Below are 15,599 nucleotides of genomic sequence, written 5' to 3' on the forward strand. Positions count from 1 at the left end.
AAAACAAACTAATCAACAGCAGGTTTAATTATAATGACATCAAAACTTAGATATAAGCGACACTTTTACCGCCTACATGCTAACACTGTGAGAGTGAGTTCAGCCGTGTGTGGAGCGTGACTCACGGTGATTTGGCTGAGTCCGGCCAGCCTCATGGTGAGCGTGGGGGACATGAAGTACTTGAAGGCGAGGTCCAGGCTCTCCTTGTCGAAACACAGCGCGCTGTCCAGCGGCTCCTTCACCGTGCTCCACATCAGGTCGGCCATGTTGCGCGCCGCGCTCTGCCGCAGCTCCTGGTCCGACAGCTTACACAAATACCTGCAGACGGCGTCCAAAAAAAAATGTACTCAGCTCAGACGTCAGAGGAGTCGCCAGCGGACAAGAACATCGGTGTTTCACCTTCAACATTCAAAGAAATAATCTGAAACCAACTGTTTTCAGATGGAACGAGGAACTTTACATTAGACAAACAGCCCAGTCTATGTGAATGGTTTTCTGCCACTCTCATCTTCAGCTGCACTGACAGGAAAAAAATAATCCACCACGAAGAATATGAGCGACTCAGGTCAGGAATACCAAGACCCATCACAGCTGTGATGACAGAGAGCTGAATTCACCTGTGATATGAAAGCAACCTGGCTGCAGTTTGATTTTCACTCCTATTTCACATTTTTCTCAGAAACCAACTTTTTGCACACTTGAAAATCTCCGTCCACTTTTTTGAGATTGATTTTTAATCACGCTGCTTTTCCAGCAATGCGTGGGAGTATGCTGAGATATCTGATCAACAGCAGAGTGCTGCTGACTCATCCAGTCTTCGCTCTGAGCGGCTGTAGTTTGTGCTTTTCAGATCTTTTCTGATGAGCGGGGAGATTACAGCTGCTGCTGAAGGGGTTTGTGTTTTGCTGATCAAAGGACATTCAAAGATGATCTAAACTGGACTGAACCCTGAAAACGTTCCCCAAACCTACTCTGAGGGGGGAAAATGTGAACATCAAATTCTGAATTGTACGTTCACCGTGTTTATTATCTGAGTTTAGCATGTTCGCATGCCGACGGATCAGATTTGCAGATATTTAGTTATAAACCAAAGCACTGGACACATTATTGTTCTGAGGGGGACATGAATGTCTGAGCCAAAGGAATATTTCATGTCATGGTTTAATCCCTCCAGGACCAAAGAGGGGGACTGACTGATGGACGGCGCTCAGAGCCAGGCTGGCAGCGTGGCTAAAAATGATTTAAGCCCCAGCACTGGTCATTTTGTTTGGAGTCTGTTTGCTTTTTAAAGCGTTCACTTCTGAAGCTGCAGCATCTCTAACAGTTTGCTATTTTGCGTTTCATGTGTTCATGTACAGCTTCACTCTGATATGAATCCACTTTGATTTACCTAATCCTTAATCCTGTTTCTCCCAGAAAGCGTGCACGTGCGTCACACGCTGTTCAAAACGCCAGCGACGAGACGAATGGATGTTTGAGGTTACGAGTTGTTATAATAAAATCTGATTTTTAAAATGACAGTAATCATTCATTCACTCCAGCATCTGAGAGTCCGCGTTCATTCAGACGGTGAGGAGAGTCAGCGAACGCAGCAGAGCATCAGCCCGCCCGCGTCACATGACCAGCTCTGCCAGCACTCTGCCTCCTCTAGGGTCATGTGAGGAGAGGTTGACTGGAGGCCTGGCAACTGTTGCCATGGTGACAGCTCTTCCTAGCAACTAACGTGTGGCACTTTGGTATTTAGGCGAGAGAGCAGGAAAGAGCGAGGTGCACTGAGAGAGAGAGAGAGAGAGAGAGAGAGAGAGAGAGAGAGAGAGAGAGAGAGAGAGAGAGAGAGAGAGAGAGAGAGAGAGGGGGAACGAGCTCAGACAGAATTGACCACGTCTGGCTTCCTCTCTTCAGATGACAGCAAACGTCCAACCCATCCAGCTGGGAGAGACAGAGACAGCAGGACAGCGACGCTAACGTTCACAGCTTTCCAAAGCACTGTACAGGTGAAACAAACATCAGCCATCAGTCCCGTGTGAAGCTAAATTTCCTCCGGTCTGACTCTGGGAGAGAATATGTTAAACGCTCTGCTGAGAAGGAAAGAAAGGTGCTCGCCAAAATGGCAGCTTCTCAGTCAGCTGAGGCGCAGGCCTCAGGCAGCGTGCAGAGGCTCGGAGGTAAACTGGGAAAATATTCTCCTCAGCTGAGCCGAGGATCCATCACTGCAGAGGCTGCTGTTTTCCTTAATCCAGTTCATTCAACCAACAAACACACGTGATCTCTGTACACCTGCACACAGACAGGTGTGTGGGAGACACATTTCCCAACAGCCACTGCTGCTGTTTTTAAACTTTCCTGGGTAAGCAGAGGTTTATTTGACTCAGTGGGCTTTTTACTGATGTTTTTATTGTTTGTCTTAAACTTATATTTGTACTGAACTCACTTTCTAATTCTTAGTGTAGTTATCCTGCTGAAAACATGTAAAACGTAAAAGTTCATTATTTCTGATTAGTCTCTCAGACTGGCTGACTGCTCTGTCAGTTAGCATCACGATGAATAAACTCCCTGTTACATGTTCACAGTGTCCAGACGCTGTTTGTTCCAACAAACAAAGCAGCATCTCTGAATCTCTGAATCAAAATCACCAGCACGTGGCTGATGTCAAACTTTGTTCCCTTTCAACATGTCACATCTGTCTGGTGTAAACTCACCGTATTACATAGGTGCGGAACGGTATGATGTGCTGCATGACCGCAGGAATGTGCAACCATATACGGATCTGTGAACAGAAGCAAAAACATAACGCAAAGTCTTAAAACAATGAGTAGACTGAAGATTAGGAACATCTCTCAGAATACAGAAACACAGTTTAACAGCAACAGGCCTCTAAAATGAACACACAACTGAATCAACTCCTCTCTGATACAATCTGAGTATATATTATAATCTTCGTGAAGGGAGGATTTATTAATTTCATACTGTTGTATTAGACTGCTACTGGCAAAGAGATCAATTTCCCTCCAGATCCACTCAATTTATCCTCAATTTAAAACGATCTACTGATGTTAGAACGTCTCTCTGAGGTGTGTTTCAGACATAAATCCTGACTTTGTCTGGTAAGTGGACTCACGTTGGAGACGATGGTGATGAAGGCGTGGGCGATGGGGAAGGGGAGGCTCTCTGGAGTGCCTGACTCGAAGCATTCCTTCATCAGGGAGAGGCCGTGCTTCCCACAGAACAGGCAGACGTAACGCAGCAGATGCAGAGGCACCTCCACATCCTGGTCAGTGAGGGGAGAGAACATCAGATACACCTCACAGCGCCACGATCCACGAGCCAATGGGAGCTCAGCTGTATTTTTCTACCCATTTCTTTTTTTTTTTTTTTTGTTTATTTAGTTTCCAGAAGTGGAGGCACTTTCTGAGTTCTAAGGTAAACAATGTGCCTCTGCAGCAGGAAACACAAAAATGGAATCAGACACAAAACTCAGGTGAAAGTTTAAACCTCCTTTAAAAATCTGTTCATTTATCTGTAAAAAGAAAAAACAAAGGTTTTCTCTGGATGCAGAACATAATTATAGCAACAGTCGCTGATGTGAACTCAAAGTCATGTCAGCAGCAGCTGTTCTGTGTTAATGAAAAATTACAGTGGGAAATCATATGCTCTGGAGCGATCACTGCTCTCTGTGGGTCAGTAACTTCGTCTGCAGGAAACCAGACCAAATTCACGGTAAGTGCCTGGTGCTGAGCAGAGGGAGAAGGCATCAGCCTGTGCTGTTAGACTGAGGTTACTCTCTGAGGCTTCGCTCCACAGTGACCAGCGTACGAGCCGTACACACGAGGACACGTCACACAATTTATAAATACTGGATTCTTTCCCTAAGCATTGGTACTTTCATCTCAGAGCACAAAGAGCTGCAACCACAGCCCTGGTCCCACGGACGTTACGAGGCTCAGCACACTGTAATAACGTGGGCGCTGACAAAACAACCAGAGGGCAGGAAATGTGGACAATACTCAATTCGAAAAAACCCAACACTGACAATAAACACATGAACCAAAACTATATCAGATATAAACTGTTCTGCCTGTGTGAGTCATAACAGAACACATGAAGCGTCTTTTTCCAGGGACACGGCGTACCATGAGCCACTCATCCTTTCCTTATGCTTTAGGTACTTTTTTTGGTTTAAACCAGGTGTGATACTGGCTGTTTGTGTTCATAACAGTAATGTAGAAGTTTTTCTTTTGGTACGTCATCTGCTGCATGTTATTATTCTATCTGTAAGCCTACACAGATCACAAGAGGTTAATGGTGACACCTGTCCTGAAGGTGATTCACCCCAGAAACATATGTTGTTTTCACAGTAACTGAAGGTTTAAGTACTGTGAATATATTTCCATCACATGTGAAGCCGTTTAGTCCATCAACATAAAAAAATATAACTAAATAAATAAATAAAAGTCAGCTGAGTCCAAAGGACAAAGTAAATTCAAGCTGAGCCACCGAGCACAACGTGAAACCTCCCATCAGACAAAATTTATATCTGGACACTCGGTCAGTGAGCATCAGGTTTCAGAGGTCAATTCGTCTCTCAGGTCAGAAGAACGTCCCCAGGAGGGACGAGCAGAATGGGTTTCAGAGCCCCATTCGTATTACAGTTCAATAATTTCATTTAAATTTTTAATTAATGGCTTAAATCCCAGTTTGGTGTGACAAACTACAAACTAACAAATGCATGTAATTACATCACTTGTCATACTAATAGAATAGTGTAATGGTGAACTGCTGTAGTTCTGGTAAATTAGGCATAGAGGAAGTGTTAGAGGAAGTGATCTAACATTTAAATCATTCTCTTCCTGGTCCGCGGCCGATGATGAGGCACTCTGGTTACCTTTTCCAGTTAATTCATCACGAACCTGCTCCTGCAGCATGACCTCAGACAGCGACCAAGAGAAGAGAAGACCCGCCCCATAAACCGGAGTCTCTTCAGCAGTCATGTGACACTGTTTGGCACATGCAGGCCCCTGATGTCCTCGTCTCTTAAAGCGATTCGAAACATGCCCCAGGCCTGCATCTAGTTTTCATCATAACCCCCCCCCCCCCCCCCCCCCCCCCCCCCCCCCCCCCCGCCCGCCCTCACTGAGGATGCAGCACAGCTGTCAAGCTTGTTCGTGCAAATTCCCAATAAACCAGGCTGAGGATGGAATGAATGGGAGACGTAACAAGACGACAGAGAGAAGTTTTCACAAGACAATGGTTCTCCAAGCACCTCACAGTGAATGAGTCATCAGGAGATTCACTGAAACGAACAGGGGAGTCGGGGGGGGGGGGGGGGGGTTCGCTCCAGTGAAATCACCGGTCTTAATTGGCCCTGATGCAACATGTGTTTGGGGGATTATTTCCTGCTGTAGGTGTCAGCTGACAGAAGGCACGTTGTAACTCAATGCAGCAGCTCTATGAAAACAGGATAAAGTGGATGTCTTACATTCATGTCGCAGAAGGAGCCGAGGATGTTGCTTTCGTGAGCGGATATGTCCTGAAGGGGGGAAAAAAAGAAACGGACAGACAGAGACGTCTGAGTTACACGTGACACCACAAATACTGTAGAACGATCAGCGAATACGTGAGCAAATAATAAGAGGAAAAACTGAGACAGGAATAAGTTTGATATACGTGTCTCAGCCTCGGTGCTTTGAAAACAAATTTCTTATCAAAATGTCTGTTAGATATTGATGTTAGAAGTATCTTATAGCGCTGGTCAGGCAGTGGTCAGTGGGTATGAGGCGTGTGATCTGGGACTCGGCCTCACCTCTATGGTGGGATGTGTGTTGTGTTTGTAGGCTGTGTAGAGGGGGAACTGGATCTGGAAGATCTTGGCAGCACACAGCAGCAGTTTCTCCCTCTCCTCTGTGCTCCAGGAGCTGAACGGGTCCTGGCCGTCGCCGTTGCTGCTGCTGCTGGTCCCGTCGCCGCCATCCCCACCCCCGGACCCACCGCCACTCTCCCCAGGCCTCAGCACTTCCATCTGGGCTTCGACCTGCTGGTTAGCCCCCTGACCCTGGCTCTGGGTCTTATTCTGGTTTAGGTCCGGGGTGTCAGCATCCTCTTCGGCAGAGTCTCTCTCCACATTCACGGGTTCGTCCTCCCCGGGCGAGGACGGCTGTGGGAGGGGCCCGGGTGCAGAATCGCCCCCGCTCCATTCAGAGCCCACTCCCTCCCCCCCTGATATGCCTGCTTTATGGGTGTGGTCCTGGGCGCTACAGAGGCGGTCTCTCAGGCTGCTGATCTGGGCGATGACCAGGTTGATGAGGGCGTAGACCAGCTGGTTGAAAACCTCCAGGTGCTTGTACTCCTTGAAGCAGCAGAGACATTGCCTGGAGACACAATGAGGAAAAAAAAAAACATGAAGGAAGCAGTCGCAAAACTAACTCAGCTTTATCGTTCCAGAGAGAGGAAACGTCATCGACAGACAACACACATAAGACGAAGATTAAATCCCAATTTAAGCTTCAAGTCTGTCACATTCAGGAGAGAAAACTGTGTGTGTGTGTGTGTGTGTGTGTGTGTGTGTGTGTGTGTGTGTGTGTGTGTGTGTGTGCATGTGCGTATGTGTGTGTGCCACGTGTCAGTGAACCTCTTACTTAAATCAAAGTACACAGGAACTGTCACGGCCAATCTCCTCTTATGTTCTATGATGGAGGAATTACACTCAGACATGAAAAGACTGCCTGTCAGGGACTTGGACAAATGAGTCAGCAGATTTTAGGTCTTTATGTCAGCGACTTCAAGTCTCCTTCAAAAACCAAATGTAAAAAATCATTTCAGCTGGATGAATAAAAACAAGCACAAAATTAAACGAGAGGCATCGCTACGCAGAACCTTCGTATTGTCTGATGGTCTCGACTGTCAGAACACATTGGAACCCTGACAGACCAAACCACAGGGTTCTAACACCGAGCAGCTCCCCTGGGTTTAATGCCTTGCTCGAGGGCAGCTGGACGGTAGCTGCTGTGAGTCGTTCACTGAGTCTGAGCAGATTTTCCCAGCTGGTCAGAGTCCAGCATGACTGGAGTTTGTCCTCATCTCCAGGATTTCCTCACATCACTTTCAGGACTGGTTTTCCAGTCTGTGCAGAATCAGACTTTCTATTTTCTCCCTGATGTAAGGGTTTGGAAAGACACACTGTCCTACTGCCTGGACAGAGCTGAGGGGGGGGGGGGGTTAGAGGCCGGTTGAGGAATGAGAGCTGCAGACAGCAGCTGTTTGTGTGGGTGAATGCAAACGTCTGTAAATGCAAATTAAACACTTCCTCCGGCTTTTCCACTGAAACAGCATCTCAACAAAGACGACTGTGACTCGGGAAAACTGAACTTGGCTGGTTGTGGTTTTAGAGTTTGCACTTAGAAGTTGGTCTGAATGTAAATGAGGTTGTTTGGTGATCTGGGGCAGCAAAGAGCTGCAGGTGGTTATTACGGTTCAGGAAACACACTTTCAACACACAGTATCAGGGAAGGCGAAGCCACAGCACAGGTGGCTCAACCTGAGTCTGAGTCACGTAAACTGAAACAGCCGAATCATGTCGGAGATTTCGGAGGAAGCAGCACTGACCTCTGTGTCCAGGAGCTGATGTAGCCCAGCACTCGCAGGGCATGTTCCTTCTTCAGCTGGAAGCCGCCTTCACTGCCATCTGCATCCGATACTGAGGAGAAACAACACAAAATACATGTTAGACCACAGCAGGCCACAGCTGACGAACCTCACTGAGAAACCAGTCGTTTTAACATTTCGTTCAAAACGTCTGGGGACTCACAAGAGGCACGTTGAAAAAAAATAAAAATTCGGAATCGAAGAATCGAAGCAGCCAAGGCCGAGAGATCCTGACGCAACCTCCACAAATACTGGATCCAAACTTCATACTTTCTATTAGAAATTTTAGCCCCCAGGTCCAAACTGAGACACTCGAGGGACGTGACTCAAGACCTGACCGTGATCATGTTTCTCTTTAAACCTCAGAAAAAGCAAATCTTATGAAATTCCAAAGACTCTTATTCTCCGTCCTCTGGGAAAAACACATCCCTTCTCTTACTATTGTAAAATAAATTAGTTAAACTAAATAAAACGTGACAGAAAATGAGAATATGAGATGATTTATATCATTATCAGACGTTTACTCTCAAACACAGCATCAAAGGCCTGAGCTCTGACGTGGCCCCATACAAAGACATGAACCACTGGCACCACTGACTTGGATGGCTTCAGTCTAAAGTTACTGTTATTGTATTGGCCTTCACGTATCCATATCAGTCACACCCAGTTCAGAGGAATCAAGTGTCTGCACTGAATCGCTGACCTGAATCTGGCAGTAAAGTCAGACAGAGCACAAAAAAAACAGCATTCAACAGGATTCAATCGGCCATCTTGGCTCTTCCAGCGCGAGCTGCTCCTCGCTGAAACCGAACCAAAACCTTTTCAGCTCTACATGTGAACAGAAGCTCCTCAGAGGCCCCGGGGACCGGGGGCCGGGATATCGGCCCCGGCAGATTTGGCCGTGTTCCTGCAGCGGTGCTGAGGGACGTCGTTTCACTGGTTCACTTTATGATGATGTCTGGGAACAGGCACTGTGGTGCCAGCATTAAACCCAGTTTATGGCTGCAGCTCAGCATGGATATAAATACAAGGAGGGGGAGGACGTCTTCGCCGTGTGATCACACTCCTCAGCTCAGCAGCGACTGTAACGCTCAGCCAGACTGGAGGCGTTTAAATATGAACCTTCCAGCTGTGACATTATAATAAACACAGTTCAACTATACAGAGGCTGACGATGATGATGATGATGATCTGAATCTTTTCAGATCTCAGCCTGTGTGTGTCTGTGTGTGTGCGACTGAGCGTGGGCTGGTTTTTTTTTCATATCTGTGTTTTCCACATTTTTATGAATTACAGCTTATAGATAGGATAAAGCAGATAAGTTTATAATATGTATTATTTGTAATATTTTAACATAATCATGGAATTAGATGTTATGTTTTGTGAGTTTTAGGAAAACTGTGAAAATGTGACCGTTCTTAAATGAGTTTATTATTTTGCTTTCATATAATTTTCTCAAAGGTCACGGACAAAATGTCATCTTCAGAGTTTCTTATTATTTGCGGTTGGATTTGGATTTTTCTGTCGCAGCAGCAGCAGCAGCTCACTGTTTCACATTTCAGAGATAAGCTTTGAGTTTGATGAATCACAGAACATAATTCAACCTTCCTGCAGAAATGTGAAGTAATTAAAATGTTATTGATTTATTTATTTAGTTTGTCTGAGTTTGAGGTGGATGCACTGTGATTTAGAATGAGCCGGTGGAAGTAAAGTTTGCAGGAGAGGAGTTTTTAATGGAAAAGGCTGCAGGTGTTTACTGAGCAGCTGGTTTTTCAGCCTCTGGTGAAAAACAGAGACGGCTTTAGGTTTGAAGGCATTTCACAGAATCAGCTGCCCCGAGAAATCTGCAGTGAATTCAACAGCTTGGAATTTAAAGGGATCACTACATTCATCAGATCATGACAATCCATCCACGGTTGTTCAGAGATTGACTGACTCAAACATAACAAGCTTTACTGTCCACGAACGACTCTACACTACGGTGCTCTGGCAACAGTTGACATAACGCGAGCCCCTTCACACACTGCTGGCATCTCAGAGTCGCCACGTTATCTGCTCTACACATCATCTCTACAGAAACTAAACAATCCCTCCACAGCAACAGCAGTTTCCTCTGAGACCTTCAATCTTTAAGCACATATTTGTCTCTTTGTTTGCGCCGTCCATCTGCACAAGGCCAACGTCTTCCCGTCAACAATAAAAGCACAGGTTACACTTCATGCGCTTCAGTGAAGCTGAGAAACCATCTTTCTGTCCCCTCACACTGTCTGTGCTTCCTTATTTAGTGTTTCTGTGTAACTGCAGTAGAGTTGTGTGTGGGTCTAAAACCAAAACTCCTTTCACAGCTTCTGGTCCTTCCAGACCCGATCCAGACCCAGGTCTGGCTGCTCAGGTGTTCCAGGTCCAAAACTACCGATGGCCACCGGACCAGGGTCATGTACTGAAGTTTCCAGTTGCTGTTTAGCTGAAAAATATCAACATTATACTTCCCAGATTCTAATGAAGGCCATAAATCTGTCATTGCTGAGCTTATCTGCAAAGCCCTAATGCTTCTGCTGTCTCTGAGCCTCAGGAGGTTCTGTTCAGACCTGAAACGATTCCTCGATTTACCAACGTGTCAATAAACAGAAGATGAATTTTGAGCCGTTTCAGTAATTCAGTAACACTTTACATCATTTTTCAGTGCTGTTTTTTTTTTTTAATTTAACCTCCTGAGCTCTGATGTTCTCCTTAAACCTCCACCTCAGTTGAACATGTCAACATGTAGAAACTGTGACAGGCTCACCTTGGCGCCTTAAGCCTGAGCACTGACTGCACTTCCTTCTGCATGCTGCAGTTTCAGTCAGCACTAGGTCAGTGGTTACTGTAACCTCAACATGACCCGGGCACGGTTCAGCTGTGTAGCTTCCACATTCCTTCTTACTGTCCATTCAGTGTAAAAAATAAAAGCATCATTATTCTTCAAATTAATTTTTAACAGCACACATCTTGACTTGTCTCAGCAGGAAAAGCACAGGTGTCACTAATAACATTAACAATAGCTCTGTTCTATTCAAGTGTGATAGCGAGCCAGCATGAACAATACCAGGACCCTGACACCGAAGCAGCTACATGGAATTTAGCCATCACTGATTTTACTGTTTACACCAGAGATTTCCCACGGTGACATGTCAAATCTTCTTCAGTAATTCACTGTTATCTATCAACCTATCAACTGGGACTTAAAGGCCTGTGTCATACTTTCACTTGCGTCATCCTGCCTTTTTTTTTTTTTTGATAGAAACTAAATAAACTCACTTGTTTCAGTGGTTTAGTTTGTGTGTGGTTTAAGACTATAAACAGGGGACAGAGGCTAAGTTTATGTGATGCACTGTCAGATCTCTTCCACACTCTCACATGTAAACAGTACGAACAGTCTGACACAAATATGCTTCAGGTCTAAGGTTACAACTACTGATTAATCAATCAACTGCTGCTTAGTAGGAAATGTCAAAAAATACTTTATCTATACGTTTATCGCTATGTCTGCTGGACACAGGCTGCACCTTCAAACCGTTCGTTCTGTCCGAACCATGGTCCAGAACAAAGATATTTAACCTAAACTCACAAAACAATTACAAAAGCAGCAAATCCTCAAATTTTTGGAAGCCACGTGGATTAGCCCTGTGTTAGGAAACACCATCCCCTGTACAAGAGGATTCTGTCTCACACACAAACACATGCTGCTGCAGCAAATCTGAGGTCACAGGTCACCTGCAGACACAGCACATGGGCCTGCCAGTCTTACAGACAGAGCTGTCACAGCTGACAGTGTGTGTGGTTTGTCAGCACAGAGAAAACTTAAACTTCATCCAAATTTAACCCAACACCACATGAAAACCTCAGAGGAGCGAAAATGTTGTGATCCTTCACAGCTTCTCTGCTTACCCTCCACTGTAAATGCATTGTTTTGTTGTTGTTTTTTTTGAGCTGGGCTGTGTATCCGACATTAACACCCTGAAAGCTGTTGAATAACAAAAGCTAGCACTGAACACTTGGTAAGAACAAGACAGTTCCTAATTCAAATCTAATTTTTGGTCCTAATTTTAAAGCACATGAGTTTATCACTGCAACTACAACAATTTTCCCCAGAATGAATTCTGGCATACTTGAGACCGCAAGTGAAAATGACAGTTGCAATGCAATAAACATTGACTAGATCACCCAACCCGGGATTTCCCAAAAAATAGACAGATGCTCTCGCACATATCAAAATTAGAAAACAACCTTCTGATGATCACAATGATTTTGTTTCCATATATCGACCACGGGCTGTGAAAAAAAAAAAAAAAAAAACACAACCTGAATCTGAACCTGTGAGGCAGCTGACTGACAATTCACATGGCAGCCAAAAATAGAATCAGAAGGTGGAATATCTCAACAGACGACAACTGAAAACTCCAAAAAGCATCATCCACAATCCATTTTCAACTCTGACAAAAACATTTCTAAATTAGTAAGTTGGGAGGAGGAATGCAAACTCTTCAGGTCCCTTAGCTCAAATCAAGGGAAATCTTACAGCTTACAGTCATAGTTTAGACACTGGTGTGCTCCCAGCTTTGTTTCAGCAGTTTGTGTTTGTCCCTTTCCTGTTTCAACATGACAGTGTCCCCCATGTACAAAGCCAGGTCCACAGAGAAATGATATTCCCAGTTAAGTGTGGAAGAGGTTGGCTGACACAGAGCCCTGACCTCAACCCCATCCAACGCCTCCGGGATGAACTGGAACGGCAACTAAAAGCCCGGCCTTATCAGCCGAACATCAGAATAACCCATTCCAACTGACACAGCAACGCCCTGAGGAGTAAATCCCCCGACATGACTCTCCTCCTGACGGTGGCTGAACCTGGGTCAGACGCTGCCTGCTTTTGTTAACAGGAGTAGAAAATAACTTTTTGATACAGACTTTAAACCTTCATGTACCTGACTCCAAAACAAGAGGGAAAAAAAACAAACAAAAAGTGTGACCGTTTGGGCAAGCAAGGGGTGTGGGCACGACAGATGTGCAACTGAAAATGACCTTTAATTTGGTAATTATTTGATATAACTTTGTGTTATTCTATAGTTTGACAGTGATGCCTATGGAACTATCCTGCAGGTTGGCGTCCTTGCCCTCTCTCGTAAACAGATCCAGTGCAGACTGAAAGCATGGCAGGAGAATTGTGTCACGCGTGCCCCTCCTCCTGTATGGAAGGGTAATAATGCTCTTGTGCCTAAATGAAAGCAACTTCCGGCAGCCAAGTTCCAAAAACTTGTGGGAGGCCTTCCCTGAAGAGTGAAGGCTGTTATGGCAGCAGACAGCCCATGGCTGTGGAACAACATGTTCAGCAATAACATATGGGTGTAATGATCAGGTGTCCTGATATTTTTGGCCGTCTAGTGTACAATGGGAATGACGTTCCTCGCCAAAAAACAGGTGACCAGGACTCTCTCTCTCAACTGGACTTAAATATTTATATGGACACACTTCCAAAGTGTTTATTCTCTAAATGACAACAACATCACAGCTTCTCAAAAATAAACAACATCGATTTTTTTGGTACTTTTCTCAGTTTGAATTAGTGAGCCGTCAGGTGCACGATTGTCTATTACAGTGGATTCCTACAGAGCCTGCAGGAGGAGCTTTCATTTCACATACACACACACACACACACACACAAGTTCATGACACAATAGGCTGGACACACACTGGAAAACGACAAATACACCGTCAAGCACCGCGTGCAAACGGCGTCAAAACAGTGTAATAACACAAAAAGGCTTTGTCCAGTGTCTAGCAGACACCCCTGAAGTGCAGCAAGGCCTGGTTAGCACGCCTGGACAAACGGCTAAGTTTTAGCAATAAAAGCAACCTAGTATTTACGTTCGCAGGCTCAAGTTGACGTTAGCCCAGTAGGTGACATGAAACCAAGTGGCAAGATTAGAATAAAAATTTCCACCAAAACCAGCAAGGAGTGAACGCAGTGTGCACGGGATATTTGCCGAAAAATGTACACAAGCTACCGAGGATTAACGGTGTGCTGTGTGCCAAAATATGCGCCTCGTTGCAGCCATTAATTTTCTGGGCTAGCTGAGTTGCCGCTAGCTTAGACTAACATTTGATAAGACTCGTCAAAACACGTATTTAAAAAATACGCCATCATCTTCTTGTCAACAACATTAACACTGAGCGTAGTATTGGAAGTTTGCAGGCCATTTTGAGCTGTGAATGTGACCATCCGCAAAACAATGGGTGGCAGCGGAGTGGACAGCTAGCAGACTGACCTGACAAACACATCAAACAAAGTCAGGCTGCTCGCTAGCTGAGCCAGCTAACTTAGCTAACTTCCAAATACGTGCAAGTCGCATTTTAGCATTAGCGGCTTCCTTCAAAACCTCGCTCCCGGGCACCATGTTCAACCGTGCCGAGGAGTTTTAAGTCGAGGCTGTAGTGTCACACACAAACCGGGTGGAAGTGGTTAGATTTAGGAGCTAGCTTGTGTGAGTTCTGAGACGAGTGTTTGACAGACAGGCCCAAAGCTGACTGCCAGTCTGGAAGCGAAAATGGCATTTGCATTCATAAGAAACCGACACGGTCTGACACCAACACGTAACTGTCATCGACTGCAAAACATACACAAATAATGTCGTGACTTCCACTGTCCTGTGGTGGCAAAGTGTGGACCGAAAGGCGGGCTGAGCGAGAAAACACACAAAGTTATATTTAGCTAGCCACCGAGCTAACATGCTCACATCCATCTTCAGTGGACAGCGGTGCTAACACCAAGCGGCTAGTCCGGTGTAAATAAAACGATTCGTTTACTTACTTTCATTTAAAACCTCCACCAGCTCGGCGCAGTTTTCACACATTGTTCATGAAGAGGAAAACTGAGTGCACCAACTCAAACCATGGCACTGGAAACTGTTGTTGGCTGGCAATTGGTTGTTTTTGGGGTAAAAAAAAAAAAAGAAGGCCCAGTGGAGGGGTGATTGGTGAAGGTTATTCCACTAAGTGAAACCGGGGGAAACAACAAGGTGTAGAACGTGATTTGCATCCAAGCGAGGTTGATGTACACCAAAAGTTCAGAGGCACTGGACGGTTGAAATCGAGTCAGCCTCCAATCTGAGCGTTACTTGAGAGAGTAGACTCAGCAGCCATGTTGAAAAAGGAGGGGAGGGGAAGGGGAGGCGACACAGCGTGTAGAGAGTTCGGGACTTTTCGTCGCGTGTCTTTCGCCCCCTCGGTTTTCTTCGCTAGTCTCGCGATATCTTCCCGATGAAGTAATGTTTACAACCTTTCGTTATGACCTGAAGGGCAAAACAACGCACAAAACTTTGATCAAATTCATGCAAAATACAACAAAAATACAGACTAACTAAAATGGAAATTAAAAATTTTTAATTTTACAAACACTTATATTAAAACATTCACATTATATGTTTTGGTTTATGTTTGTATTTATATTTTCTATGATTTCTATTTGCCTCTAATTACAACATAAACATAGTCTAACGGTTATTAAATATACACTTGGCAGGTCAACTAGAAAATGTGTGTGTGTGTGTGTAGTCTAAAAAATGAAAAACAGAATGAAGTTTTTCTTCCTGGAACTAAACCTGATTTAAACTTGCCAACAGGCCTGCCTTCAGCTTCAGTGTTTCATGTGTCTGCAGAGCACCATGTTTAACCAAAAATCTAATAGTACGAGTAGATCTGCACTGATGCTTTCCAGTTTCCTGTAATACCTGATTATAATGTCCAGTAACTTAATTAAGTCACCATATTTGCTACTTAGGTAATGAACCCATTCGTAAATTGACTGCATTTTTTATTGGAATGTTAGGAAAATGAAAATTTCATTGGAGTAATATTTTCAAGAACATAAACTTAATGTTTCTCTCCCATCATTGGGTTTATATTGGGCAAATGAAAACTTCAAATCA

General features: G+C 44.8%; 1 protein-coding gene across 2 annotated transcripts in view; it reads right to left on the reverse strand.

Moving 5' to 3' along the window:
* usp34 (ubiquitin specific peptidase 34) overlaps positions 1-14,809 on the reverse strand; it is a 39,676-nt gene extending 24,867 nt beyond the window's left edge. For both annotated transcript variants that reach the window (XM_041035808.1, XM_041035807.1), the window contains exons 1-7: positions 14,483-14,809; positions 7,600-7,690; positions 5,801-6,365; positions 5,477-5,527; positions 3,119-3,268; positions 2,700-2,767; positions 126-318 (exon numbers count right to left, since the gene is read on the reverse strand). In XM_041035808.1, the coding sequence (XP_040891742.1) occupies positions 126-318; positions 2,700-2,767; positions 3,119-3,268; positions 5,477-5,527; positions 5,801-6,365; positions 7,600-7,690; positions 14,483-14,525 (1,161 nt within the window). In that variant the 5' untranslated portion in view covers positions 14,526-14,809. The remainder of the gene's footprint in view (positions 1-125; positions 319-2,699; positions 2,768-3,118; positions 3,269-5,476; positions 5,528-5,800; positions 6,366-7,599; positions 7,691-14,482) is intronic.
* Positions 14,810-15,599: the final 790 nt, after the last annotated feature.

Source organism: Toxotes jaculatrix, chromosome 4, assembly GCF_017976425.1.
Source record: "Toxotes jaculatrix isolate fToxJac2 chromosome 4, fToxJac2.pri, whole genome shotgun sequence".
NCBI classification, from domain to species: Eukaryota; Metazoa; Chordata; class Actinopteri; family Toxotidae; genus Toxotes; species Toxotes jaculatrix.